Source organism: Nicotiana tomentosiformis, chromosome 1, assembly GCF_000390325.3.
Source record: "Nicotiana tomentosiformis chromosome 1, ASM39032v3, whole genome shotgun sequence".
In the NCBI taxonomy this organism is placed as follows: Eukaryota; Viridiplantae; Streptophyta; class Magnoliopsida; order Solanales; family Solanaceae; genus Nicotiana; species Nicotiana tomentosiformis.
This window is the reverse complement of record NC_090812.1, coordinates 118,949,411-118,976,304: the sequence shown is the minus strand read 5'-3', so window position 1 is coordinate 118,976,304 and position 26,894 is coordinate 118,949,411. Positions and strand designations below refer to the sequence as shown.

Genomic DNA, 26,894 nt, shown 5'->3' with positions numbered 1-26,894 from the left:
TTCACACAAGACCCACCTTTGGAAAGAACCATAGCATTAAGAAAACCAAAGGCTTATTGTTCACTAAAATATAAAAAGAAGCTAACAAATCAAAAAGAAGCTAATAAAGTAACTAAGAAGCTATACTATTAAGAAAACAAAATGAAGAAGCTAAGAAATACAATACTGAAAGTAAGGCAAATGAATATACAAACCGAGAGGAATAGAAAATATGCAAGCGAGATGAATATATACATAATGAGGGAGAAAATAAAAATAAAAATAAAAGAAAAGGAGTATTAAAGTTATTACATGCCCAAATGTAATTAATTATTATCACAGTCATCTAAAATAGACCACCCCCCAGAAAAAAAATAAGTATTGTCCTCAATGCTTAGAAACATCAAAACAATAGAGAGTAAAGAAAACTCCCTATGTGGTCTCAGGGTGACTGGCAGCATCACCACCCTCCGTCTCCTCCAACTTTATCTCATCATCACCGAGCTGAGGGACAACAAGGATGGTGAGAATCTGAAGTATCTCCTCAGCAATGGGGGTAGTGAGATCTGGCTTATCAGACTGGCCAGCTGGTGCCTCTGCTGATGGTGCCTTTGGGTCAACCGGTACTTATGGATCTGTCTCCATCAGTAGGTCAAAGGGCAAATCACCCGCTGCTGCTATCTTCTTCACCTCCCTGCTCAAACTCTCCACTACTTTCTTTGAAGCCTGGGATTTCCTCATCTTCCTCACCTGCTTGCTCAACTCCTTAATAGCACCCCCGTGAGCCACCAGAGTATCCATAATAGTCTTCTAGTTGTCTAGAATATTCTTCAATGTTTCCTCCACTGACAGAGGGACCTGTGGTGCTGCTGGGGTGGAGGACTATGCTGCAACAGTACTGGATATGTCAGACAACTTAGAAGTGGTTGTCTGCATCCAGTTGTTGAGGCTCGCCAAAGTCTGGGAGACTCGCAGCACAGTGAGAGGATAAGTGGATGAGGTTGGCACTGGTACTGCAACTGATGGCCTAGAAGATGAAGATGGTGGCATGGCGGCTGTCCCGATAGAAGGCCCGGCTGCTGTGGAAGGCATGGAAGACGTAGATGGATCAGCAGCAGCCTCACAACCCACCACCGATGGCTCCTTAGACTTACCAATGGTGGTAGTGATATTACCCTTAAATTTTGGTTTGTCAGCACCCTGGAGGTGGTACCATGAGAAAGGCTTCTTGGCCTTTGCTTTTGTGTCATATGGCCTTGGCTCCCCCTTGGCATCATTAAAATACTTTGTGAGGGTGTATGGATAATTGTAAGACTTTTCACTTTTTTGGACCGCCAATGTGATGTTGGTTGACATGATTGCACCCACATTGATCGGGTACCCTACTATAATAGAAGCCACCAAACCTGCCCAGGGAAGTGAGAGGTTGTTCTCGTTCAAACTCGGATCAATCCGGCTACACATAAAGGTTTGTCACCCTTTAGCTTCAAAGTTAAGGGTGGCCCGGAGGATAGGAACTCCTGCCATAATCCATTGTAGTGATGGTCCTCGGGCAGCCAAACTCTCAGCTAGCCACGGGCGAGCTACGTCACCCAGAGGCAACTTCTCTAGGTACTGGACTGCCTCCATGTCTTCGAATCCCACATAAGTGTTCAAAGAGCAGGCGTCGAAGCGGTCTTTCAAATTTCTCACCTTTGTCATTGACACTATGGGTGAACCACTTCCACCCCTTGCGCTCGTGGAACAGTCTAAGGACATTTGGATTTGGAATATCCAAATCCTTCATTAAAAACTGTCGCTCCAGTGTGAGCAACCTCTATGGCCACAATTCCTGGAACTTGTTAAAAGATGTCAAGCTCACGAACTGCTCCTCTCACATTTCCTTTTTCTTTGACCTCTCCAGGCCGCCCACTTGAGTGTCCCCCCCTCTCTTTACCATCATCCGGGACATTATCATCATCGACATCAATAGGTACTGGTGAACTGGATTCTAAGGACTCTATGGCCCTTTCTCTCCCCGTGGTTGGCTTTTTGGCAATGGGCTTCGATTGCACTCGCAGAGGGAGAGTGTCTTTTCCTCTACCTCGGAAGGGTTAGACTATCCCTTTTGATGTATATCCTCCACCATGTGATCTAACCATTGTCTGCAATACAAGGTACATAGGTCAGTTGAGTTCAAAACACTTCAAACATTTACAGAACAATTGCAGCACAACAGTTATCAAAGGAGAGAGTGCGGACCGCACAATAATGAGTGCGACCGCAGACTGTCTAGTGCAGACCGCACAATTATGAAGTGCGGTCGCACATATTTTTATGCGGCCGCACAATTTTTTCTATGGACCGCACAATTGTGAGTACGGTCCGCACTTTGCAAGCGCAACATTTACCCTAATCAAGTGGTCTGCGGACCGCACAAATTTGTGTGCGGACGCACAATCTAAGCATTTACGACAGTAAAGTTAGGGTTCATGCAATGTTTCACAATTTAGACATGACATGCACAAATTAACATGATTAATGATCTACCCAGTCCCTAATGAACATATATGAAACTACCCACATGATTTTAAGCAGCCTTGTTTAACAATTGACAATTTAGGTCTAACAACTCACACCACAAAACAAAAACGAAAAGAAATTTCAAAATCTAAAAATGTAATGAACATACCAGTTATGAAGGATGCAGGTAAGAATCTACGTTGATGAAATAAAGGAAAATTGTGAATTAATCGATTGTGCACTGTGTTTGCTTAGGGTTCAAGATTTCAGAGTGGTAAAGTTGTGAATAGTGTCTCGGGGTTCTATTTGTAGGTTGACCAAGTCACCCCAAACTTTACCTGGACCTCAAAGCAACTCTGCGGTCTGCATAAAAGTGAGGGTGGCTGCAGAATTTGTGCGGACCGCATAATTTTGTGTGTGGCCGCAGATTGGCTAAGAATTTTGACAGGCCAACTTTAGAGAACTTCAATTTTTGTCTTCCAGTTGTGCGACCGCACATAGAATTTTGCGGCCGCAGAGTGATTTCTGCTGCTGCCTTTAGAATTGTGAGGTCTGCACCATTAATGTGCGGTCCGCACTCTTTCAATACTTAGCCAAAGATTTTGACACAGTCCCTGCAATGCACATCCATTCCTGCATGCACTTCAAAACTAGTTAGCACAAAACAAAGCCTATCTAATGAAAAATAAAAGAAAAATACACATGGGTCGCCTCCCAAGAAGTACCTGATTTAACGTCGCGGCACGACGCAGGTTACCATCAAGCACGTGAAATGAATTAACGCCACAATGTGGCCATCATCAACTTTGCCAAGATAATGTTTTACCTGGTGACCATTGACTCTAAACACTTCATCATTCTTGTTCTTCAACTCCAATGCACCAAAGGGTGTTACATGCACAACCTCAAATGGACCACTCCACTTGGATTTCAATTTTCCCGGAAACATCCGCAATCGAGAATTGAACAATAGCACAAGATTGCTTTCTTCGAACTCCTTTTTACGGATGTACTTGTCATGGAGGTACTTCATCTTTTCCTTGTATAAGGACGAACTTGAATATGCATGGAACCGGAATTCATCAAGCTCATTCAATTGTGCCACCCTTAAGATGGCGGCGACATCCCATTCAAGATTAAGCTTCTTCAATGCCCAAATAGCCTTGTGCTCAAGTTCCATCGGTAGGTGATAAGCTTTCCCAAACACAAACCGATATAGAGACATACCAATCGATGTTTTATAAGCCGTCCTATAAGCCCAAAGAGCATCATCAAGATTATTTGACTAATCCATCCGGTTGGCATTCACGGTCTTTGACAAAATACTCTTGATCTCCCGATTGGAAACTTAAACTTGCCCGCTTGCTTGAGGATGATATGGGGTCGAAACTTTGTGAGTAACACCATACTTTGTAAGTAAGGTATCAAAATCTTTGTTGCAAAAGTGCGATGCCCCATCACTAATAATGGCCCTTGGAGTACAAAACCTTGTGAAGATGTTCTTTTTCAAAAATGACACCACAATTTGAGCTTCATTGTTGGGCAAAGTCACGGCTTCAACCCACTTTGACACATAATCCACAACTACCAATATGTAAGTGTTACCGTAAGAGTTCACGAACAGACCCATGAAATCAATGCCCCATACATCAAAAATGTCAATCTCCAAAATGGTGGTGAGGGGCATCTCGTTTTTCTTCGAAATCCCACCGGACCTTTGACATTCATCATAACACTTGACGAGACCTCTAGCGTCCTTGTAAAGAGTAGGCCAATAGAATCCACAACTCAACACTTTTGTTGTCGTTCTAGCTCCATCATGGTGACCACCATATGGCAAAGAGTGGCAAGCCTCAAGAATTTCCATTTGTTCCTACTCCGGTACACATCGTTGAATCACACATCGGTACAAATCTGGAAAAGATAAGGCTCATCCCAATAATAGTCAAGGCAATCCCGTTTGAGCTTCTTCATTTAGTTTGAAGAGAACTCATTCGGTACAATGCCACTCACAAGATATATGGCAAAGTCGGCGAACCATGGCATCGCGGTCATAGAAATGGCTAGGATTTTATCATCAGGGAATGAATCATTTATCTCAAGGCCATCATATGGCCTCTTCACCTCCTCCAAATGAGACAAGTTGTCCGCCACTTGGTTTTCACTACCTTTGCAGTCTTGAATCTCCAGATCAAACTCTTGCAAAAGAAGCACCAACCGCATTAGTCTTACTTTAGAATCTTTCTTGCTCATCAAATATCGAAGCGCCGCATGGTCGGTGTGAACAATCACCTTTGTACGAATCAAGTAAGCGCGGAACTTTTCCATAGCAAAAACAATAGCAAGGAGTTCTTTTTCGGAAACTGTGTAGTTGACTTGGGCATCATTCATGGTCTTACTAGCATAATAGACCGGGTGGAAGATTTTGTTGATACGCTGTCCCAAAACGGCTCCGACCGCCAAATCACTTGCGTCACACATGAGCTCAAAAGGCAAGCTCCAATCTGGTGCGATGATAATTGTAGTAGTAGTCAGCTTGAACTTGAGCAATTCGAATGCCTTCATACAATCCTCGTTGAAATGGAACTTGGCATCCTTTTCCAAAAGTTTACACAAGGGGTTCGCCACTTTAGAAAAGTCTTTGATGAATTGGCGATAGAACCCCGCATGACCCAAGAAACTCCTCATACCCTTCACGGATGTAGGGGAGGGAGTTTAGAGATCACCTCAACTTTGGCCTTGTCGACCTCAATACCATGCTTTGAAATTTTGTGGCCGAGGACTATGCCCTCTTCGACCATGAAGTGATATTTCTCCCAATTCAAAACCAAGTTTGTCTCCTCACATCTTGCTAAGACCTTATCCAAGTTGTTCAAGAAATTATTGAAGGAATTCCCAACCATAGAGAAATCATCCATAAAGACCTCAAGAATATCCTACACCGTGTCGGTGAAGATGGCCATCATACACTGTTAAAAAGTCATCGGTGCATTGCATAACCCAAATGGAATCCGCGAGAATGCGAAAGTACCAAAGGGACAAGTGCAAGTAGTATTTTCTTGGTTCTCAGGAGCAATGAGAATTTGATTGTAGCCGGAAAATCCATCAAGGAAACAATAAAAAGCTCGTCCGGCCAACCTGTCAAGCATTTGATCAAGAAATGGATACGGAAAATGATCTTTTCGAGTGACTTTTTTGAGCTTCCGATAGTCCATGCACACTCTCCACCCGTTCAACGTTCTTGTAGGAATAAATTCGTTCTTGTCATTGGTGACCACAGTTATGCCCCCTTTCTTTGGGACACATTGCATCGGAGAGGTCCACGAGATGTCGGAAATGGGGTAAACTACCCCAGCATCCAACCACTTTATGATCTACTTCTTTACCACCTCTTGCATTGCTTCATTTAACCTTCTTTGATGTTCAATGGAGGGTTTGGCATCCTCCTCAAAAATAATCTTATGCATGCAAAAGGCGGGGATTATACCCCGAATATCCGCCAGTGTCCATCCTATAACTTTCTTTCTCTTTTGAAGCACCGCCAAAGTAGAATTTTCCTGCACATTAGTCAAGCAAGAGGAAAGAATAACAGGTAAAGTAAAACAAGGGACAAGAAACTTATACCTGAGTTGTGAAGGAAATGGCTTTAACTCCAAAGTGGGAGGCTCCTCGATCGGGGGCTTTGTTGGAGGAGTCTTCCGGTTCTCAAGATCTAAGGACAATTTTCGGGATTCATAAGTATACGACCCCATTCCTTGTAATGCATTTACACATTCCACATAGTCATCCTTCACATCATCATCATGATTAAGCAATACGACCTCCAAAGTATCATCAACATTCATCATGGCACTAGCATCATCAACAATCACCACGGTGACTAAGTCCACAAATGAACAAACTTCGTTGCTATTCGGTTGCCTCATAGATTTGCACACATGGAAAACCACCTTTTCATTGCCCACCCAAAAGGTGAGCTCACCGGCTTCCACATCAACAAGGGCCTTCCCCGTAGCAAGGCTAGGTCTACCCAAGATAATAGGCACCTCATAGTCCACTTTGCAGTCAAGGATCACAAATTCCGCCCGGAGGATGAACTTATCAACACGAACCAACACATCATCAATAATACCTAATGGTCTCTTCATAGTACGATCCACCATTTGTAACCTCATAGATATGGGTCTTGGTTTCCCAATTCAAAAAGTTTTGAACCCCGAGTAGGGCATCAAGTTGATACTCGCCCCTAGATCACATAGAGCTTTGGCAAAGTCGGCGCTTCCAATAGTGCAAGGGATTGTGAAAGCGTCGGGATCTTCCAATTTCTGAGCCATTGAGTGCACAATAGCACTCACTTGATGTATCATCTTGATAGTCTCACAATTCATTGATCTTTTCTTTGTCACCAAATCTTTCATGAACTTTGCATAACCGGACATTTGTTCCAACGCCTCAACCGATGGCACATTAATGGATAAGCTCTTCATCATATCAATAAACTTCATGAATTAGTTCTCACTATTTTGCTAGGCGAGCCTTTGAGGGTATGGAGGAGGAGGCCTTGGCATTGGTGCCTTGTCCTTTGGCACTACCGGTTCTGGTATGTCAATCACGTGTTCCCTAGACGGGTTCACTTCTTCTTGGGTCTACTCCGCACTCTCATCAATATCAAATTTCACCTCTTCATTAGATTGAACCACATTGCTTGGAATCTCATCTTCTTGAACCACTACATCATCATCCACAATTCTTCTTTGATTTGAGGTGGTTTCATCTCCACCTCTTCCACTCCTTGTTGTTATGGCCATGGCATGTCCCGTGTTTATTCCACCCTTCGGGTTCACCACCGTATCACTAGGTAGTGCCCTCTTAGGACGAGTGTTTAAAGCTTGCAAGATTTTCCCCAATTGAACTTCCAAATTGCGGATTGAAGTGTTGTGAGAGGCTAATTGAGCATCAGAGTCGTCATTTTTCTTCATCATTTGTTTGAACATATTTTCAATCTGTCCCATCTCATTGTTGGAAGAACTAGAACCTTGATATGGATAAGGAGGCGGGTTGTTTGGTTGTTGATACATCGGGGGCCTTTGAGAGCCCGGCCCCCGATTCCCTTGGTTATCGTTCCAACCCCCTTGGTTGTAGCCTCCCCAATATCCTTGATTGTTGCCACCCCAATTGCCTTGTTTGCCTTGTTCCAATTACCTTGATTATTGTTATTGTTCCAATTACCTTGATTATTTGTACCACCACTCCAATTGCCTTGATGGTTTTGATTGTTCCAATTTCCTTGATTTCCTTGAGATCTCCATTGTTGATTCGGGCCTTGTGAGTTGTTCCTTTTTACATATTGCACTTCTTCCTCTTGCTCATTATATGATTCATCTTGGTCAAGCCCACTATCATCTTACACAAATTGTTCTACACGGTTTTGCACTTTAACACTTTTTGCCTTCGCTTGTTCACCATCATATTGACAACTTCCATTGCATTTACTTGCTTAGGACCTTGAACCTGTTGAAGTTGAGCTTTGGCCAATTTATTCATTATAGTGGTCAACTCGGCAATTGCTTGCCCATGATCGTGCAATTCTTTGTGTAGGTGAATCACATTTGAATCACCTTGAGGAACATTTGCTCTACTTTGCCATGCGGATGAGGTATCCGCCATTTCATTTAAGATTTCGCAAGCTTCGGCTTATGGTGTTGTCATGAAATTTTCACCGGCAAGTTGGTTGACCATGCATTGATTAGTAGTATTGATCCCCCTGTAGAAGGTTTGTTGAATCATAGCTTCGGTCATGTCATTATTCGGGCACTCTTTCAGCATAGTGCGGTACCTCTCCCATATCTCATGCAAAGGCTTATTAGATTCTTATTTGAATACTAGAATCTCGTCTCTAAGAGTAGCCATATGCCTAGGAGAAAAGAATTTGCCAATGAAACTTTCTGCCAATTCATCCCATGTATGGATAGAATGGTTTGGCAATCTTTCTAACCAGTCCAAGGCTTTCCCCCGTAGAGAAAAGGAAAATAGTCTTAACCTTAAAGCATCCTCAGAAACGTTGGTATATTTACTACCCCAGCAGGTGTTCACAAATCCTTTCACGTGCTTATACGCATTTTGATTCGGAGCCCCGGTGAAGAATCCCCGTTTCTCAAGCAGTGTAAGCATAACATTTGTGATTTGGAAGTTGCCCGACCTAATACGGGGCGGTACTATGGCACTTGCGTACCCTTCATTCGGCAACACTCGGTGTGGAGCCGCTCTTGGTAGATTTGGGGGAGAAACGGGAATGTTGTCTTGAGGCGGTCGGCCTCGTCTATTTGCTTGAGGTTTAAGAGGGACCTCTTCAACTGGGTCATCTTCCACGTCTATATCCCCCAAAGGCATGTTTCCGAGAGGATCATTATTTAGAGCCATTTTTTTTTGTACCTATAATCGATTAACAAAAAGGTTAGTAACCTGGAAGGAAAAGAGGACATGTCACACACAAAACCAAATATATAGCTAAATCTGTTTTTAGCTCCCCGACAACGGCACCAAAAATTGATGTCGCCCAAACTCACACCACTAATTTAGGTTGTGAGACGGTCGATGCAATATTAAACACCCAACGTGAGTCGAGGTCTATTCCACAGGGAACTTGATGTTGGATTAGATATATACCTAGTGTGAATGTATGACGTACCTAAAATTACACTTCCACATTTTCAATTGTTGTTTCTACTTCTACTTTTACGCTACTGCTTGTAATTGTAAAGCTAAGAGACAATGTTTTTGGGTTTGGTTGTTTTTCAAGTTATAAAACATCTAGGGTTGCAACTTCCGCCTAGTCGGTTACCTAACGGATGTACAGCTTTAGGGTATATTTGGTTGATCGAGATACAATATAGCAATCACACGTAATTACTCACTCTATACCTCTCGGTAGTTTGAGTGATTTTGCCCAATTATGCTTTCTCAAGTCCAAATGGGTATCTCACGAAACAAGTGATAAATGCTCAGGTCGGGTCTTACTATCTCTAGATTCGACCCTTTAATTGTGGCTATAAATTTCTTGAGTTCATCCCAATTTTTGTTAGCCAATTTTTTCTAGACTTAGTCTCACTTTCTCAAGTATAGACTAAGTCAATTAGGCATGAATCGATATTTGCAACAATCAATTCTCAAATTCAAGCAAGAACTAGGCTAAAATTCATATACCCAATCACAAATAAGCCATAAATCAATCACCTATTAAGTACCCATACTAGGGTTGGGTCACAACTCTAGCTAAGGGTTTAGCTACTCATGGACAATGAAGAAATTAAAGAAGAAACTAAGATAAAATGCATAATGATTGATTAAAGAAAGAAAATCTAATGTTTAAATGCTAAACTAGTACAAAGTTGCCCAATACAGTAAATAAAAACTGCTCTGAGTGTTCAGATGCACCCAACTTAACCTAAATATGATAAAAAGATATATTTATACCCAGCTGAAAATATCTGACAAAGTTGCCCCTGCGAAGGTTGTGCGGCTGCACAATTCTGTGTGCGGTCCGCACTTTGAGACTGACTGGTGGGTATGACTTTCTGCAGTCGCACAAAAGTGAGATGCGGCCCCACTTTTTCTAATTTTGCAGACAGCACATTTCTGAGTGCGGCCACACTCTTGCTCTTGGACTGGATCAGGGCTTCACTCTGCGGCCCGTACATTTTTGAGTGCGGTCGCATTTTGGCATCTTGCGAGCGCACAATAATGATGTGGTCCACACATCTTCAAGCACCCAAAATTAGAGGTCTCTGAATCTAGTCTTCTGCGGCCGCACAATAATTGTGAGGACCGCACTCTGTGAATGGATTCCATTAGTGCCTCTTCAGAGTTTGCAACCGCACACAGTATTGTGCGGTCCGCACTGTAGCCCTTTTTACCTTGTTTTGGTTCTCGTCCAATTTTACTCCTTTTTGAGTTGATTTTTACTTTTTTGGCTCGTTTCCCAATATTTCTGCTTTAAAGCACATTTCATTAGTTCTCGGGAATACCTTTAAGAATTTTTGAGCTAAAACATAAGTAAAAGAGAGCAAATAAGCGGTCAAAATCCCTACTTATCACTCAATAACCTCATCGGGTTGCTTTCCCTGCTCGGAAACCTCGTTTGTTGTACTTTCTGTACTTGTGGGATTATTAGAAGTAGAAAGAATGGAAACAGAGCTAGGGACTACACCATTCTTTTACTTTGCCTTTTCTGACTAATTACTAGAAGTTTCAACTTTACCTTTTTGGAAGATTACATCTCTGCTTTTGATGACCTTCATTATAGGATTCCAAAATTTGTACCTAAACCCTTTATCTCCATATCTGATAAATATGTAGGGAATAGATTTATCATCCATCTTTGTTCTCTACTCCTTTGGTACCTGTGCAACAGCTCTAAAATCAAACACCTTCAAATTGGAATAAGATATCTCTGTATTGGTCCAAACTCTTTGTCGGATATCAAACCCCAATGGAACCGACGAACTCCGATTAATCAGGTAACATGCTGTCTGAACTGCTCCACCCCATAAATAACCTAGGTATCTTAGCTATTATGCATACTTCTCACATTTTCAACAACGACGTGATTCATCTTCTCAGCTACACTAATGTGTTGTGGGGTTGCAGGAACTGTATTTTTATTGCTGATCCCTTGGTTCGACCAATACTCTTCAAATTCTCTTGAATTACACTCACCTCTGTCGGTTTGGAAAATTATTAGCTTTCGGCATGTATTCCTTCTCCCACAACGTGAAACTTCTAGAAAGCTTAAAACACCTGATCTTATATTTTCAAAATATAAACCCACAACTTTCGTGAAGTATCATCAATAAAAAATAAAAAAATATGATGACCGCCCACCAATTCTATCTCCGTTGGACCACAAATATTAAAATATACCAAATCAAGTATATTCAGTTTCTTTCAGATGGTATTTGAAATGAGACTATGTGTTGCTTATCAAATAAATAATAGTTACAAGATTTTACTATCTTACCTTTGGCAAAAGAGTTTGAGTAATCTTTTGGTAAGAATATGTAATCGTTTCTCGCTCATATGACACATTTTTCTCTGCCACAAATTTGCAAAAATATCATATTGAGCCTCATTCAATTCATCTCAGCATATTTTTGCATTTGTTTTATATAACTGCCACGAGCTACTTCCTTTGTAAACACCAATAATCCCTTAGTGAATCTCCACTTTTAATTTGCAAAATAACTCGTGTATCCATCTCGGATCAAAGCACTTTCCGAGACCAAGTTCATCCACCATTCAGGTACATGGCATACGTCATTTAGGATAAATGTGTATCCGACATTTATATCCATTTGTCTGCCTATAAATGTCACTAATCCCCATAATTTTTGAGTAACTAGTATAAATTTATATATGAAACCGAGATAGTTACCTTTCATAAAATTCTAACACTAGTAGAAATGCCTATGATTTATTCTTTTGAAGGTGAAAAAAAAGATAAAACTAAATAAATGGATTATTCATCCGCCAAATTTCAGTTTGAAACTCATGTAACTAACTTATTTTTCTTTGGTTAACCCTAAAACTGGGATAGATCCATGAGAAATCTTATACTTACAGTGCCAAAATCACCTTCTATATACTTGCAAAATAGATCACTTACCGGTGTGGCATGGTTTAATATTTTGCAAAATAGATCAAAATAGATCACTTACCTGTATCAAACGATCTTTTTCGTCTTTGGACCTGCCAAGTGCATGCAATTATCTTCCTTATTTGCAAAGAGAACTACAATATCATTATTTTGCATTGTAGTGATTGTGTTGTTGTTATTTGTTTTTAACCAATGCTCTCGCCATTGTCCTTTCTTAGATTTGGGCAGCTAGCCTCAGCAAATCGGACATAAGCAATAGACCTAAATCCCCGTTCTTTTGGAAAGAGGATAGAGATTCTCTTCCAGTGCTTTAATGTTGAGTTCAAAGATTAACCTATAAGAAAAAATAGTAGGAATACCCGGAACCTAGTTCTATTAGAACTTACCTCAGTAACTTTCACTTCCTATCGGCTTCGGACCGAAAGAGAGTGAGATGGAATCCAGCAGAGATAAGGCATTAGACAACCTTTCTAAGAAATTTCAGCCATCGATTGACTCTTATTCCGACTTCTTAGGAGTGAAAGGCTGGTCTTGAAGAGCCTAGGTTCACTCATGTCCTAGTGTGCAAGACCGGCTTTCCTCTTTTAACAATCTGAAGTACTAAACGGAATAGGTATTAATTTGGTAATGGTTGGAGCAGCAAACTCGGATTCGGCAAGAATCTCATTTTTTTGTAGTACGAAGGGGGAATTGACCCAGAAATTAGATGGGGGTCAAGACGTTGTCGGGTGCCGGCGGCTGACTCAAGTGCCCCCCGAACCGCACGAAATGATCGCCTATTACACGACTCACTAACTTTACCTGGGGTGTGGTCGTCGGCGGTCCGGCGCATCCCTATTATACAAAGACTAATCTCTTTTGAAGTGACCAGGTTGACCGCAGAAGTAGAAATTTCTCGCTCTTGACTTGGATCGATTCTTGGACTTCCCACGACCTCTAGATCTACCATTATTGCTTGATCCCTTTTGGTAACTCCCGCCTTTACCTTCTAGGATGAAAGTATGTCCTTGATTTTCAAGCTTCTTCCTCATCTTCTCATTGAATAGAATCACTAATATGACATCCTTTAACTTAATTGTGGTTTCACTATGCAGGGTGGTTGCCAAATTATCATAGGAGGATGGCAGCGATTTCAGGAGCAAGATAGTTTTATCTTCCTCCTCGATCATTACTCCGAGGTTGGCAAGCTACGTAATTAGTTTGTTAAATATATTTAAATGTGACAGAAAATTTCTACCTTCACCCGTATATAGGACGTACAACTACTTCTTCAAGTATAATTTATTTGCCAGCATCTTGAACATATAAAGACTTTACAGCCTAGTCCAAATGCCATATGCACTCTCCTTATTAGTGATGTTATTGGAAACATCATCTAATAAGTGTCATCGGATTGCATTAGCAACCTTTTCATTCATGTCCTCTAGTCTTGTGGTTTCATGGATTCTAACTTCTCGGCATCGCCGTCTAGTATCTTGTGTAACCTTGTTGGATGAGCAAATCTCTCATCCTTTGTTTTCCATGTTGAGAAATTGTCTCTGTTGAATTTTGCTACCTTGTACTTTACTCCAAATATTTTTTTAAATTGAGTATGGTATTACCAACCGTGAATGATATTCGGTGAATGAGCAGAATTTGCGCTCTAATACCACTTGTTGGGAATAACGGTCCATAAAAATTATATTCACGGTAATAACAGTAAAATAATAACGTAGCACCATAATGCAACAATCAACAAGAATAAAAAGAACAACAAGGACACAAGGATTTTAACTTGGGAAATCCTTTTGAATATGGAAAAAAAAAAATCATGAGCTCAAGAGGAGCAAAGTAATCCACTAAAATGAGAAATTTTATATTTGTAATCCCGGGTAAATATTCCAAGAATCAGTACATACTCAAGAAAATAACACTTTTTTAAAAAAAACATTACACATTTTACTATGATATTGTTCAAATTCTTTATTTTGTCTTATAAATTACACGGTCTGTGAATACCTTAAACTGCTCCTTAACTCTCAGATATGTTTCTATGAAATTGGTGTGTTAGAATGTGAGACGAAGCTCCCCTGTATAGAAAGAACGGCCGCCTATATTAACCGATCAAAAGATTGGATTTCAATATGCAATTTGCACTTTGCAATTTGCAGTGCAAATTGGTTGCTAAGTCTCTATTTCGTCCAACACTTGTTTTGCCATCATTTTCCTTTTCCTTTTGTTTTCTTTTTCTTTTGTTTTCTAACTAATTAATTTATCCGCGCTTCGCGCGGTCATTAAACAAATATTTAACAAGTGATCATTTTATAAATTAGACCATATAGAAAAATAAGCAACATGACAATCACTTAAACTAATTTTCATCTACAAAAATTATATCTAAACTAATCAAATCTCCTTTTAAGTAAATCTTGAAAGTATTATTAATTAATAATGCCTTACTGAAAAAGCTTCTATAATTATAGTAAATCACGACAGAATAGACATATTTTCAATCGTTCCACACTTATCTAAATAATTTCTAAAATAACCAAAACTACAAGCAGTAAAACGAAGGAAAAAGTCACATAACATTTTTCACTTAGTTCTCAGTAAGTGGTATGTGTGCTATCATTTTCAATTTGACTCTAATTAGATAACTATTTTCTCAATTATGAATGTAAAAAAATAGTTTCTTTCATTAGATAATCTTTTTCTACCATCTACTTTTACATGTCATATCTAAACTTTTCTACTTTTTACTTGATATAAAGAAAATAATCATAGCCAAGGTTCAACACGTGTAGAAGGAGTGGCAGTTGTTATTGGCTCAGGTGCCCAACCTGGGGCATAGACAATTGTGTAATTGCTTTTAAAAAATAAAAATCGAATTCTTAATCAAAAATTACATACAAAACAATCAGACAGAAAAGCAAATTAAAACAAATAAAGCATTGAGTACTTTTTTTTTTGTAGTTTCATAACTACAGAATTTTCAAAGAGCAGTTCTCTCAATTTGAGGGAAAAACTTATCAAAAAGCAGAATCAATTGTATGAATGATAATAGTTCTAATTATAAATTTTAATGGAAATTGGAATAGGATGTTAAATCGATTTTATTTAAACTCTGCTGCAAAATGAAGAGGCACGTACTTGCTGCTTCGGCCATTTTTTCAGTTACATATTGTTTCCGTGGAAGTTTAAGAGGCCAAAAAATTAAGGGAAGCTAATCATTGCTAAATGAATTTTACAAAAATCTTGTTCGTATTTTTCTCATCATTTAGAAATCGAATGCCAATTGCCAAGTGCAACAACTATTAACCAGCACATTTAATAAATTGATACACTTATATAATAAAAATAGTAATTTCACAGCATTTCAAAAATTAAAAATAGTAACTTCACAGTATTTTAGAATCTTTCTACAGCTTTTACTTCTCATTTTAGCCACTAAGCAATGAAAGATATTATAACTAAACAAATATACCATATAGTGAGAGAGGCTTCACAAGCTTCACGTTCCCATTTCGAAATTGGTTGAGACCATAGTATTCTTTCTTGCCTTTTTTTTCTTCAAATAAAATATATATATATATATATATATATATATATATATATATAGCATAAAAATGGTAATCCTATAAAGTCAAATCATAAAGTTGTATTTCTAGATTCACATTGTGCTTGATAGATAACAGCAAGACCGTTGCAAAAGGGATAGAATAGCAGATAACTTCTCAAAACCATGAGACTTGGAAGGTTTTTCTTGCAACCCCATGGTATCAAAATTCTTATTCAATTTGCTAACTCTAAAATTCATTCTGTCTTAGTTATACTATTATCAGCACTATAACCAAAACAAACATTTCCCTGCCTTCCAATATTAGTTTTCTAACATAAATTTCAATCTAGAAAGTACCTTAATTGTAACAAATAACACAACATAAATATTATTTTTAAGAAGAAAAAACTCACCTTCAGAGCTTGTAATGTGTAATATCCATATCTGCTTGATTTGAAGAAACTCTTGAGAAAAACTACTCATCCTTAAGATATAATTATACGTAATTGATTTTCAAGTTTTTCTTTAGTTGTAACTTGTAAGAAATAAAGGTTGTTCACTATTAAACAATCCTCCATATGGATCTACATCTTCTTCTGCATCTTATCACTATTAACAATGTTATAATGTTGCAACCCCCACATCTCGTTAAATATAATTTCTCGACAATTCCGTTATGGCGATATTTTAATTCATGGAGTACTATAAGTCTGTAATCCTCAATCAATCATTAAGTATAAAAAGGCAGCCTAATTTTTTAAGTTTGTTGGGACATCACATTGAATCGGTGGTATGAATAGAAGCCTTCTTGGTTCGAAGAGAGGGAGGTTACTGTGGTAACATAAGTGGTAGAAATGAGGAAGATTTTGCAATAAAGGTAACTTCTGAAAACAATGAGGAAAAAATTGCATGCGGTTGTAGTTAATGGCATATTCAGAGAGGTGATCGGGCGGAGAGGTTAAAGTCTTAAAGAATAAGTAAATGGGTGCATGGAATGGAGGTTACAATTCTATTTTCATTCTATCTTTGATGATATTATTTAAAGAAGGAAACTAATTACTGGAATGTGTGTCTTTAAAGGTTGTGACTGTTCATACTTAACCGTTGGTTGATTCTAATTTTAAACGGTACTTAATTAGAGAAATAGGGGCAAAAAGTCAAAATTCTAAAAAAAGAAAAATATGAATTCTGCTCATGGAGATTGCCGCATCACCATTTCTAGTCCCTGCTTTATAATATGGCAGAATAGCCTCGTAGACCATTGTACTTGTTCTGGTTTGTCATCCTTGTCCCTGCACTCGATAGAGTTTCATCTCGACACTTATAGTTGCTAAAACACACTATCTTATATCCCTCTGACCCGCGTGTTGCTCAATCACGCTGATATTAATATCCACATCATATAAAATATGCCACATTCAGATAAAATATACCACATTATTTTATTTTTATTTTTTTAAAGGCAGAATGGCCACCATTTTCACCTTCTTCACCCTCGAACACCATTTTAATATTCAGTCACCTTCTCCGTTAAAACCTCACCACCGAACCACAACAGAGATACTAGCAAACATCAAAAGCTTGTTTTTTTCTTCAAAAGCTTGTTTTTTTCTTACCTCTACCTCATTGTAAACAAAGAATAAAAAGAAGGATTTGTGAATTTTTACCACAAATTTCCGAGGGATTGAAAGTGGGAGAGGAAGTTGCAATCACTTCAAAATCTAATAATTTTCACAAACCAAGCAATTGATTTGGGCACCCACACACCATTACAAATTAGATTCGAGCACCTCATATCTTTCTTCCTTGTTTTTACTCTTCGTATCCATGCCCCTTTTGGTATTTTTCACCTAATTTATTTTTTTTGATAGTCTCTTTGTTAATACATTTCAGAATGAAAACAAAAATTTCTGGTACTGATTCTCTTTATCTTCTGCATTACACTAATTCAGCAAATGCCTTATTGCAGCTATATCATCACCTTTATGCTCTCTCAAAGTCCTTTCAACAACCTTCTTGTCCACCTCCAGTTCATTTGCAATTATATCAATATCAACAGCATTGATCTTAACAGCAGCTAGTTCCTTTTCCCTCATCCTCATAGCTTGAAGATCAGCTTCTTTGGATGCATAAATTGAAGCCATAGCCGTTTGAACACGGGAGGAATCGAGCTGACGATCTTCGACATGGTCAGTGAGCTTATCAAGGGCTTTGCTTTGCTGCTGCAAATCCTTTGAGTCCACCATTTCTAGTGCTTCGTCTCCCGCTTCCATTTTTACTTTTTTGCTTTGACTATCAGATTCTGTTTCAGTTTCAGAGCTTCACCTGATTTGACTTGAACTGCTAGATTTTTTTTTTTGTATTTTTTTATTTTCTACTTAGAAAGGTGATGCGGAAGAAATAATTGTGGTGTTCATCGGTGGTCTCCGTCGCCGGTGATGGCGAACTTTTCCACTGTGCTCTTTGCCATTGATGATTCGGAAGTTTCAACACTAGCCAGCGATGATTTTTTTGTTGAGGTTTTATTTTAAGATGTAATATTCTTAAAATGAGGGTGAATGGGAAATGGAGGGAAAATGAAATTTTGAGTAAAATTTTAAGTTTCCCCCTCTTAACAATAAGACATTGTCCCATATTGGAAGTGGAAGACATTTTTGGTGGGTATATATATGATTGCTCTTCTTGTAGCTCTTAAAGAGTTAAGAAGAAAGCAAGCCTCGCGCCGTCGTCGTCGCTCGCTCGCTCGGCTCGGCTTCGGCTACGGCTACGGCTACGGCTACGGCTACGGCTACGGCTACGGCTACGGCTACGGCTACGGATTCGGATTCGGATTCGGATTCGGATTCGGATTCGGATTCGGATTTGGATTTGGTCAAATGATCGATTGATTGATTAATTTTTTGGACCAAATTTATTTGTTAATAGTAAATATTAACGTAAGATTATCCGTATTTGTAACGGATATTTTCCAATCCGTGTATTGATAATTGGCAGCCGGATAATGGTCTTCCCACCATGAAGTGCTTGCTCCACACACCATGAAGTGCTTGCTCCACAAACACTTAATGCTTGCTCCACCATGAAGGGTGGACGTTTTGGTCTTGCACTCCTTCTTGGTTGCTATATAAATGAGCAGCAATGTTGAAGGAAGATACAAGAACTCAACATACAATTAGCTATACATTGCATTGCTTCCTCTCAGCATTTCCATTCGATTTTCTGAGTATCTCCTCCTTTGTTCTGCATTGTTTTTAAACTTCAAACAAAGCAACTGTAAGTGTGATTTGCTACCGAACTTTGTGTTCGCCGAAACACTGGGGTTTGAAGTACCGCTACACCAGTGTGTAATTCGTTCTATCCTGGGAGGAAATAATCCATTACCTTGGGTACTAGGAGGGGATTAAATTCCTTAAGGAAACACTGTGAATTCAGTGGGCTCGAATTCATTATTATTGTTTCATTACGTTAACTTATATTTTGCAGAATTAATATTTACAAATACAGGAATATTGACCGGGAATAACATTTTTGACAGGCTCCGATGAAATTCCTATTATTCTTGATGTTGTTGGATGAAGTTCCTGTTACGAACTATGGGTTCTTAACTGATCTTGTATGTTGATTCGTCTTCTATTGCCCTTTAATTATGATGAAAAGAAAAGCTATGGCAGCAAAAGAGAACCATGGGTTCTTCGTTTTTTATGTTTTTCTTTTTCTGTTTTTCTCTTATTTTAGTCATTTTCTATGGAATCCTTGTAATCACGCTCTTTTTGTGCGTGTGTACCAAACATTTTATCCACCTTAGCTTTACCTATGCCACGTAAGCTAGGTCAACTGTCAGAGGAGTGTAATATAGTGTGTTTTAGCAACTATAAGTATCTAGATGAAACTCTATGGAGCGTAGGGACCGAGATAACAAATCGAAACAAGTACAATGGTCTACCGGACTATTCTGCCTTATAATATTTTATAGAGGGGTATGGACCACCCGGTTCAATGGAGCGTTTAAACCTACGAAACTCTACCACTTATTCAACTACCGTTTAGTCCTAGGCCACGTTAAGAGGCTCAACATATCCTATACAATACAATAAGCTGCACAAGATTTGCCATCGACCTGATCTTCTTCTAAATCACTCACAAGATTGATTAGAAACGGTATAAACATGTAGTTGGATAATATCAATTTTTGTTCAGATAGGCAAAAAACGATCCAGCGCTAGCAGTAAAATAAATGAAATACAATTGCTTTATTCAATCTCAATATGTTAATTTTGTTTACATAATATGATCTCTTCGCAATCATTAATACTCAAGGTACAAAACTCCAACACCGCAACAAGTGATATTTCGACTAGTCAATGCAGTAAACTAGCTTTTTAACAAGTGGTAATCGTTATGCCACGACTATAAAGAAGGACTATTCACCTAGGCAAGTAGTAGGAAAGAAGGAAACTCTGACTAGCACGACTTTTCAAAAATTGAGAACTTAGTCCGTTTGGACATAAAAACTTTTTTCTTTTTCTTTTTTTCAAAATAAATTCACTTTTTTTTTTTTTTTTCTAAATGAACGTTTGTCCATAAAATTTTCAATTTTCACTTGAACATACATTTTGAAATTTTTCGAAATTTTAAAAAATTTTAAAAAATTTTAAAAAGTTGTTTTTCAAAATTTTCACTCAAATTACTCACAAAACTTCAAAAATAATCCAAAATTATATTCATGTCCAAACACAAACTCTAATTTTAAATATCTTTTTCACTTGAAAATTTGTTTTACTTTTTTTTGAAATTTTACAATTCTTATGTCCAAACGCCCAGTTAGAATAGTTGCTTCAGCGTTCGTAAGAAACACTGACTAGCACCACTTTTCAACATGCGTTGGTTCCCAATCTCAGTTTAAATACTGCTTCTGAAGTAGTAGGATGGCGAAGTGAAATTAGTTTGAATGAAAAATTAGCAATCATGGCGAGGATTTTGACAAAGCTAATGCGCGCAGTCCAGTACGATTCTTATGGAGGCGGGGCTGCTGGCTTGAAGGTATTTGCTCTCCATTTCTTTTGAATGGAAACTTCCTGTATATGATTATTATTATTATTATAGTTTTCTAGGATAATGTTCGGTCTAACTTGCGCGCACTTTAAGTATTCCATCAAAACCTTGTTACCTCACCGTAAGCCCTTTATACTATTCGTAACTCGAGCATAAAAATTTCGATTTCCATTTTATGACATGAATAAAGCCTATGTTACACGGAACCCGGAAGGGGTACATATTTGGGTGTGTAAGTATTTGTACAGTGACGAATGCACAGAAAATATCCAAATTTTGATTGATGCACATGTATTGCGCTTGTTGCAGCATGTTGAAGTTCCAGTGCCTACTCCAGACAAGGATGAGGTCTTGCTAAAGTTGGAAGCAACAAGCTTAAATCCAGTAGACTTGAGATTTCAGAAAGGTGTGGCTCGTCCTTTTATTCCTCGCAAATTTCCCGTAATACCTGGTAAGTTCAATAATTTATGACATATAATCTCTTCTTCAGAATACAAAATGAGGACACACCACTAGGCGCCCTTCTTGCTTATTAATAATATGCACTTTTAATACTGACATTGTGAAGTGCAGGTACTGATGTAGCAGGGGAGGTTGTAGAAGTTGGACCCAATGTTGTAAAATTTAAGGCTGGTGACAAAGTTGTGGCTCTTCTTAATCCACTTGTAAGTCCGATTCGCATCCCTTTTGAGTTTTCAGCGTGATCTCCTTGCATTGTTTTTGTAGCTGGTGGGCTCTACAGTTACATTTAGGTCACAAAAAAAGAATTGTCTGCTGCTATATATTATTCCAAACTACTTACGCTCATCAACTTGATGTTTCTTTTTTGCTTTAACATGATGAGTTAAGTGTAAAGAATTGTTACACTACTAGTGCAATTTAATCGGGTATTTTAAGTTATTACACTATTTTTCAGGTTACTATATTATTCTAGATCAGCTTAATTTGATAGTGAAAACATTCTTTAAAATGTTAATGCACAAAACATAAATTTTTTCGTGTGCTTTAAAACAGATTGGAGGCGGATTGGCCGAGTATGCAGTCGCAAAGGAGAGCTTGACTGTTCCAAGGCCAGAAGAGGTATCGGCTGCTGAAGGTGCAGGCCTTCCAATTGCTGCTCTTACAGCACACAAGGCCCTTGTTGATGTTGCTGGACTCAAACTAGACGGAAGTGGACCGCGTATAAATATTCTTGTCACAGCTGCCTCGGGTGGTGTTGGACACTATGCTGTTCAATTGGCAAAGCTAGGTAATACACATGTTACAGGGACATGTGGAGCTCGTAACATTGAATTCGTAAAGAGTTTGGGAGCAGATGAGGTTCTTGACTACACGACGCCAGAAGGAGCAGCTCTTAAGAGTCCATCAGGCCAGAAATATGATGTAGTGGTTCACTGTGCTAGAGGAGTTTCCTGGTCAACATTTGAGCCTAATTTGAGTGACACAGGAAAGGTCATTGATCTGACTCCCGGGCCTAGTTCAATGTGCACCTATGTATTGAAAAAACTGACCTTCTCCAAAAAGCAGTTGCTGCCATTGATTTTGATTCCTAAAGGAGATAAGGAACTGAAGTTGCTTGTCCGGTTGGTAAAGGAAGGGAAGCTTAAGACTGTATTTGACTCCAAGCATCCTCTAAGCAAGGCACAAGATGCTTGGGCCAAGAGCCTTGATGGACATGCCACGGGGAAGATCATTGTGGAAATATAAAATTATTGTTTTTCAGTCGATCTAAATGTGGAAGTATTGGTGCTTGTCTCACTGAGCATTCAGCGCATTAAAGATTACGCCAATAGATGTAGATCGATCAATCTCAATCTATTCAGAGTGATCAGCCAGATTGGAAATCGCCTCAATGATTGTGTCTGTAATGTGCCTATCACTTAATATATTGTAACGTAATTTTTGTTATTTTACCTTTGCAGCAACCGTGTATAAGCACTCTTTCAGAAAGTAATGCCTTTAGAGCCTATAGTATAGCTGTTATTTTTCATTATAAAATGCGGGTGGTTTTTTAAAAATTTAGAGCAATGTGTGAAATAAAATGGCTGGTGGTGCAATACCAGAAAAAGTTAAGAAATAACTTCGGCAGGCTAAAAGTCCAGAAGTAAAATTGGTAGTTTACCCTTATAACTTGAACCTGATTACCCTTTTTACATGAAATTGAACATAGATTGGCATTATTATTATGTAGAAAAGTTATAAAGCACACATAATTATGCTTCAAAGAAAAAGATGATCTATCCAAATGTTGATTGAGGAAGTTACTCAAGTTATAGAAAAACCACCCTGTCTAAGCATGAGGTGCACCTAGATCAGTAAAAGATCACTCAGCAATAGATGGGGTAAATACAAGTAGATCAAAATTCATCTTATTTGAGAAGCTTGACATAACTCATAGTTTCCCCTTCCAACCAAGTGGAGTTAGCTATAAGAGCTTGCTACGTGAGAATGGGAATTCTGATTTCCATTACTGCTGACTACAAATATATATATATATATATATATATATATATATATATATACACACACACAGTTACAATCAATGGAGAATCTCATACAATTCCAAAAATCAAGAGATTTGAGATATGTACAGCAATTACAATCACTAATTTGATATGGTTGCTAAATTAGGAGTCAATGAGATTCTGATTGAATGCAGATTTGCTGCTCGATTTCTTTTTATTTTCTGTATCTGCAGTATCACTAACACGCCCCCGCAAGACGGAGAATACGCGGATCTTGGACTGAAGAAGCTCAAGCCTTTGTTTGGATATCAGTTTAGTCAATGCATCCGCCAATTGGTCTTTCGTGGATACATGGGCAACACGTAGTTGACCCTTGGCAACCCTGTCGCGAACAAAATGAAAATCAATAAAAACATGCTTCATGCGGCTGTGAAAAACAGAATTAGCACAAGCATAAGTTGCGCCAATATTATCACACAAGATGGTGGGGGTTGAGGATGGACATTGACGTAATTCATGAACTAAGGGTTAGACCCAAGCAAGTTCAGGAGCAGTACGAGCTATAGTTTTTTTGTTTCTTGGAGCTCCAAGAAATAGGATTGCTGCCAAGGTAGACAATATAGGCAGATGTGGAGTTTCTATAGGCCAAATTTCCTGCCCAATCTACATCAGAAAGGCTTGAAGATTTAAAGAAGAGTCGCGTTTAAGATAAAGACCATGGTAAATAGTAGCTTAAGATATCCCAACACTCGCTTAAATTCCTGCCAGTTTGTGGTGGTGGGATTCTGCATAAACTAAAACAACTTGTTAACATTGTATGAAATATTAGGGCGAGTAAGATTAAAATATTGTAAGGAGCCAACCAACTGCTGATAAGGTTTGGGGTTAACAAAGTCAGTGCCATCTTTCAATTTCAATTCAAGGAAAGTGGACATAGGAGAGGCAACATGCTTGGCACCACTCAAATTGAATCTGTCAAGAATGTCCATGATAAACTTGTGTTGTGACAGGAAAAGCCCCTAGGTTGTTGGGTTGAGTTCCACGAGGAAATTAGTCTGGCCAGAAACTGATCGGAGTTTAATTTCCTATAATCAATAGGTCATAATTTGGCCAGAAACTGATCGGCGTTTTCCATAATCAACAGGTCATCAACATACACCAAAAAAAAAAACAAAGGATAGCACATAGATGAACAGAGATGCGTCACTGTGGGATAGGACAAAACCAAGAGCGCGAATAAACTCGCTCAGTTCGGGGTATCCGTAAATTGCTTGCTTCAGTTTACAAATGTGAGATGTCCTGGCCCAGGTGGGCGTATCTAGCGGGGTTCCATGGGGCACGTGAACCCATGCTCCCCGCCCTAAATCATGTATAGTAATGTTATATTTTTTCAAAAAATATTTAAATTTATGTGTGTGCACCCATGCTCAAAGTATTATGATTTGATGGTTATTGAGTGTACCTCTCTAGGTGAGGTGGTGAGGTTGTGAGTTTAAATCTTATGTCAATCTAGTTATTTTTTTCTTTTTATTCTAGAAGTAGATGCCCATAGGAGATGGGCGTGTCTGATGTTATTTTTTGTGTATAGTTTAAATGTGCTTTATAGCGATTGATGGTTCCATCTTCATTTCGCTTTATCTGAAAATCCACTTACATCCAATAATATTGAAATGAAGCTGAAAAGGGACAAGCTCCTATGTATCATTTCTTAACAAGAGCGTTAAATTCTCCTATGTATCCACTATGATTTTTGTGTGAGAAAACATAGTTATATGACTTTGGTGGAAAAAAATCATAGTTATATGATTTTTGTGTGAGAAAACAAAGTTATATGACTTTAGTGAAAAAAATCATAGTTATATGACTATTTGTCCCCTGATGTTTGGTTGCTGCAAAGGCTCGTTTAGGTTTATAAATGTTAGTTTGAGACCGTGTGGTCATGGAGTCAAGGGATGTTTACATGTGAGACATTGCTCTAATTGAGTGTCTGTTCGGCATGGTGGAGAAGAGGCTGAAGGGCAGAGTCTCTATGCAGAGGAGAAGAAGCAATTATGTCCGTATTTGGAGAAGTGGAAGGGGAAGGCTTTCTCATAGGTGATGCAACTGGTAGTGTGAAATGGGTAGCAGTGTTTGCTGCATCATTCCGTGGGGCTTGGATAGAGGAAGATTGTAAGAGATACGAGGAACTTGAGAAGGTAGACTCCATAACTTAAACATGACGAGAGAGGAAAATCTTTTTTACTCAGGTTTATAACATTCATAGGCACTTTGGTTCGATGAGTAACCAATAAAAATGCACAAGTTTGTGATTTTTATATGGCCGCAACCATCCAAAGACTCGTAATTTGGTTCTATTAGGAGCAGTACCAAATAACTTTTGAAATGATGATTGATAATCAAGATTCAGAGTAGGTAGGCGATTAATCAGATAAGTGGCAGCTTGAAAAATATGCCATCAGAAAGATAGAGGTAAGGATGCTTGGTGAAGAAGAGTCAAACCAGTTTTAGCTATATGACGGTGTCGTCTTTCGTCATAACCATTTGTGTTGCGGCGTATATGAAGGTGATGTTAGGTGACTTATGCCATGAGTAGCAAAAAGCTCTTTTAGTTTAACATATTCTGTGCCACCATCAATAAGAAAAGTCTTGATTGGTGGATGTCCAAGTCGATGATGCCAATCAACACTGGTATTATGAACTGTAGGTGTAGATGACTGGGGAAGAACATAGACATTGTCTCTATTCTGTCCTTGTAGCAAGCCCGCCCTCGTGCTTAGAGCCTTCACAGAAAAATATCGAGGAAAATTCAACAGAGACATTGTTAGTTTTGTAAAATTTGCCAATGAAATCAGATTAGATTTAATTGTTGGGACACAAAGGACATTGTGAAGGTGTAACTTATTTGAGGGGGATTTTATATCGGATGAACCAACATGTGTAATATGCAAACCTGAGCTATCACTTATTTGTACTTCATCAGGGCCATCATACTCTAAAGGAGTAGAGACAATTGTATTGTTTTCTGTCGGGTTTCCAAAAAGGAGCTTTGGCTTTGCAACATGACCAGATCTATCAAAAAATAGTCAGGTGACACGAGGCTTGCGAGATCTCTGATTGCCTCCCTGCTGTCCCGAGATAACCTGTGACATATTCACCTAGTTGTTACTGGAGTAGGAACCTCGGTTATGGTGTTGTGATTGGCGTGACTTGTTTGTTGTATTCACTGTTACAACAGCAATATTAGAACCCATATGTTTGGAATTTACAACATTCAAATGAGATCAGGGCCAACTCCATTCAGGATGTAGAGAATGAGATCATCCTCTACAACAGGTGAACCAACAAGAGCAAGTTCATCCACCATCTGTTGAAGATAGGCAGTTATAGTTGTTCACCTTGTTGCCTTCTTTGAGTGACATGATTCATGATCTAGAATTGATGGCTTATGTTTTTTAGATCTAGATTTGGAAAGAGTCTATGAATGGTACAATAGCCTTAGAGACCGAGGCCAATATGGCATGTAGGATTAATTTATCTTGTCTCGTATTAAAATTAATTTCATCAGCAGAAACTAGCACAAAGCTATTTATATACCCCATGAGATTGTATCCAATAGAAGAGAATGTAACTGGGCTTTCCATGAAACAAAGTTGGTGGAAGTCAGTTTTAATGGTAATTGTGCAGCAGCATTGATTCATATAAGAAC

The 26,894-nt window shown here is 38.7% G+C and overlaps 3 protein-coding genes across 3 annotated transcripts; 1 reads left to right on the top strand and 2 right to left on the bottom strand.

The window, feature by feature from the left end:
- Positions 1 to 4,455: 4,455 nt before the first annotated feature.
- On the bottom strand, positions 4,456 to 6,644 carry LOC138908999 (uncharacterized). The gene is made up of 3 exons (XM_070199927.1): positions 5,969 to 6,644; positions 5,513 to 5,619; positions 4,456 to 5,172 (listed from the first exon to the last, which is right to left on the bottom strand). Exons 1-3 carry the CDS (start codon positions 6,642 to 6,644, stop codon positions 4,456 to 4,458), a joined length of 1,500 nt encoding a protein of 499 aa, XP_070056028.1.
- A 10,914-nt stretch (positions 6,645 to 17,558) lies between these two features.
- On the bottom strand, positions 17,559 to 17,993 carry LOC104101898 (uncharacterized). Its single transcript, XM_033657566.2, has one exon. It carries the CDS (start codon positions 17,942 to 17,944, stop codon positions 17,615 to 17,617), a length of 330 nt encoding a protein of 109 aa, XP_033513457.1. The 5' UTR covers positions 17,945 to 17,993; the 3' UTR covers positions 17,559 to 17,614.
- Positions 17,994 to 20,506: 2,513 nt separating this feature from the next.
- LOC104101908 (chloroplast envelope quinone oxidoreductase homolog) lies at positions 20,507 to 22,713 on the top strand. The gene is made up of 4 exons (XM_009609462.4): positions 20,507 to 20,711; positions 21,033 to 21,174; positions 21,297 to 21,388; positions 21,738 to 22,713. The coding sequence occupies exons 1-4, from the start codon at positions 20,637 to 20,639 to the stop codon at positions 22,428 to 22,430; spliced, it is 1,002 nt and encodes a 333-aa protein (XP_009607757.1). The 5' UTR covers positions 20,507 to 20,636; the 3' UTR covers positions 22,431 to 22,713.
- The last annotated feature ends 4,181 nt before the right edge of the window (positions 22,714 to 26,894 follow it).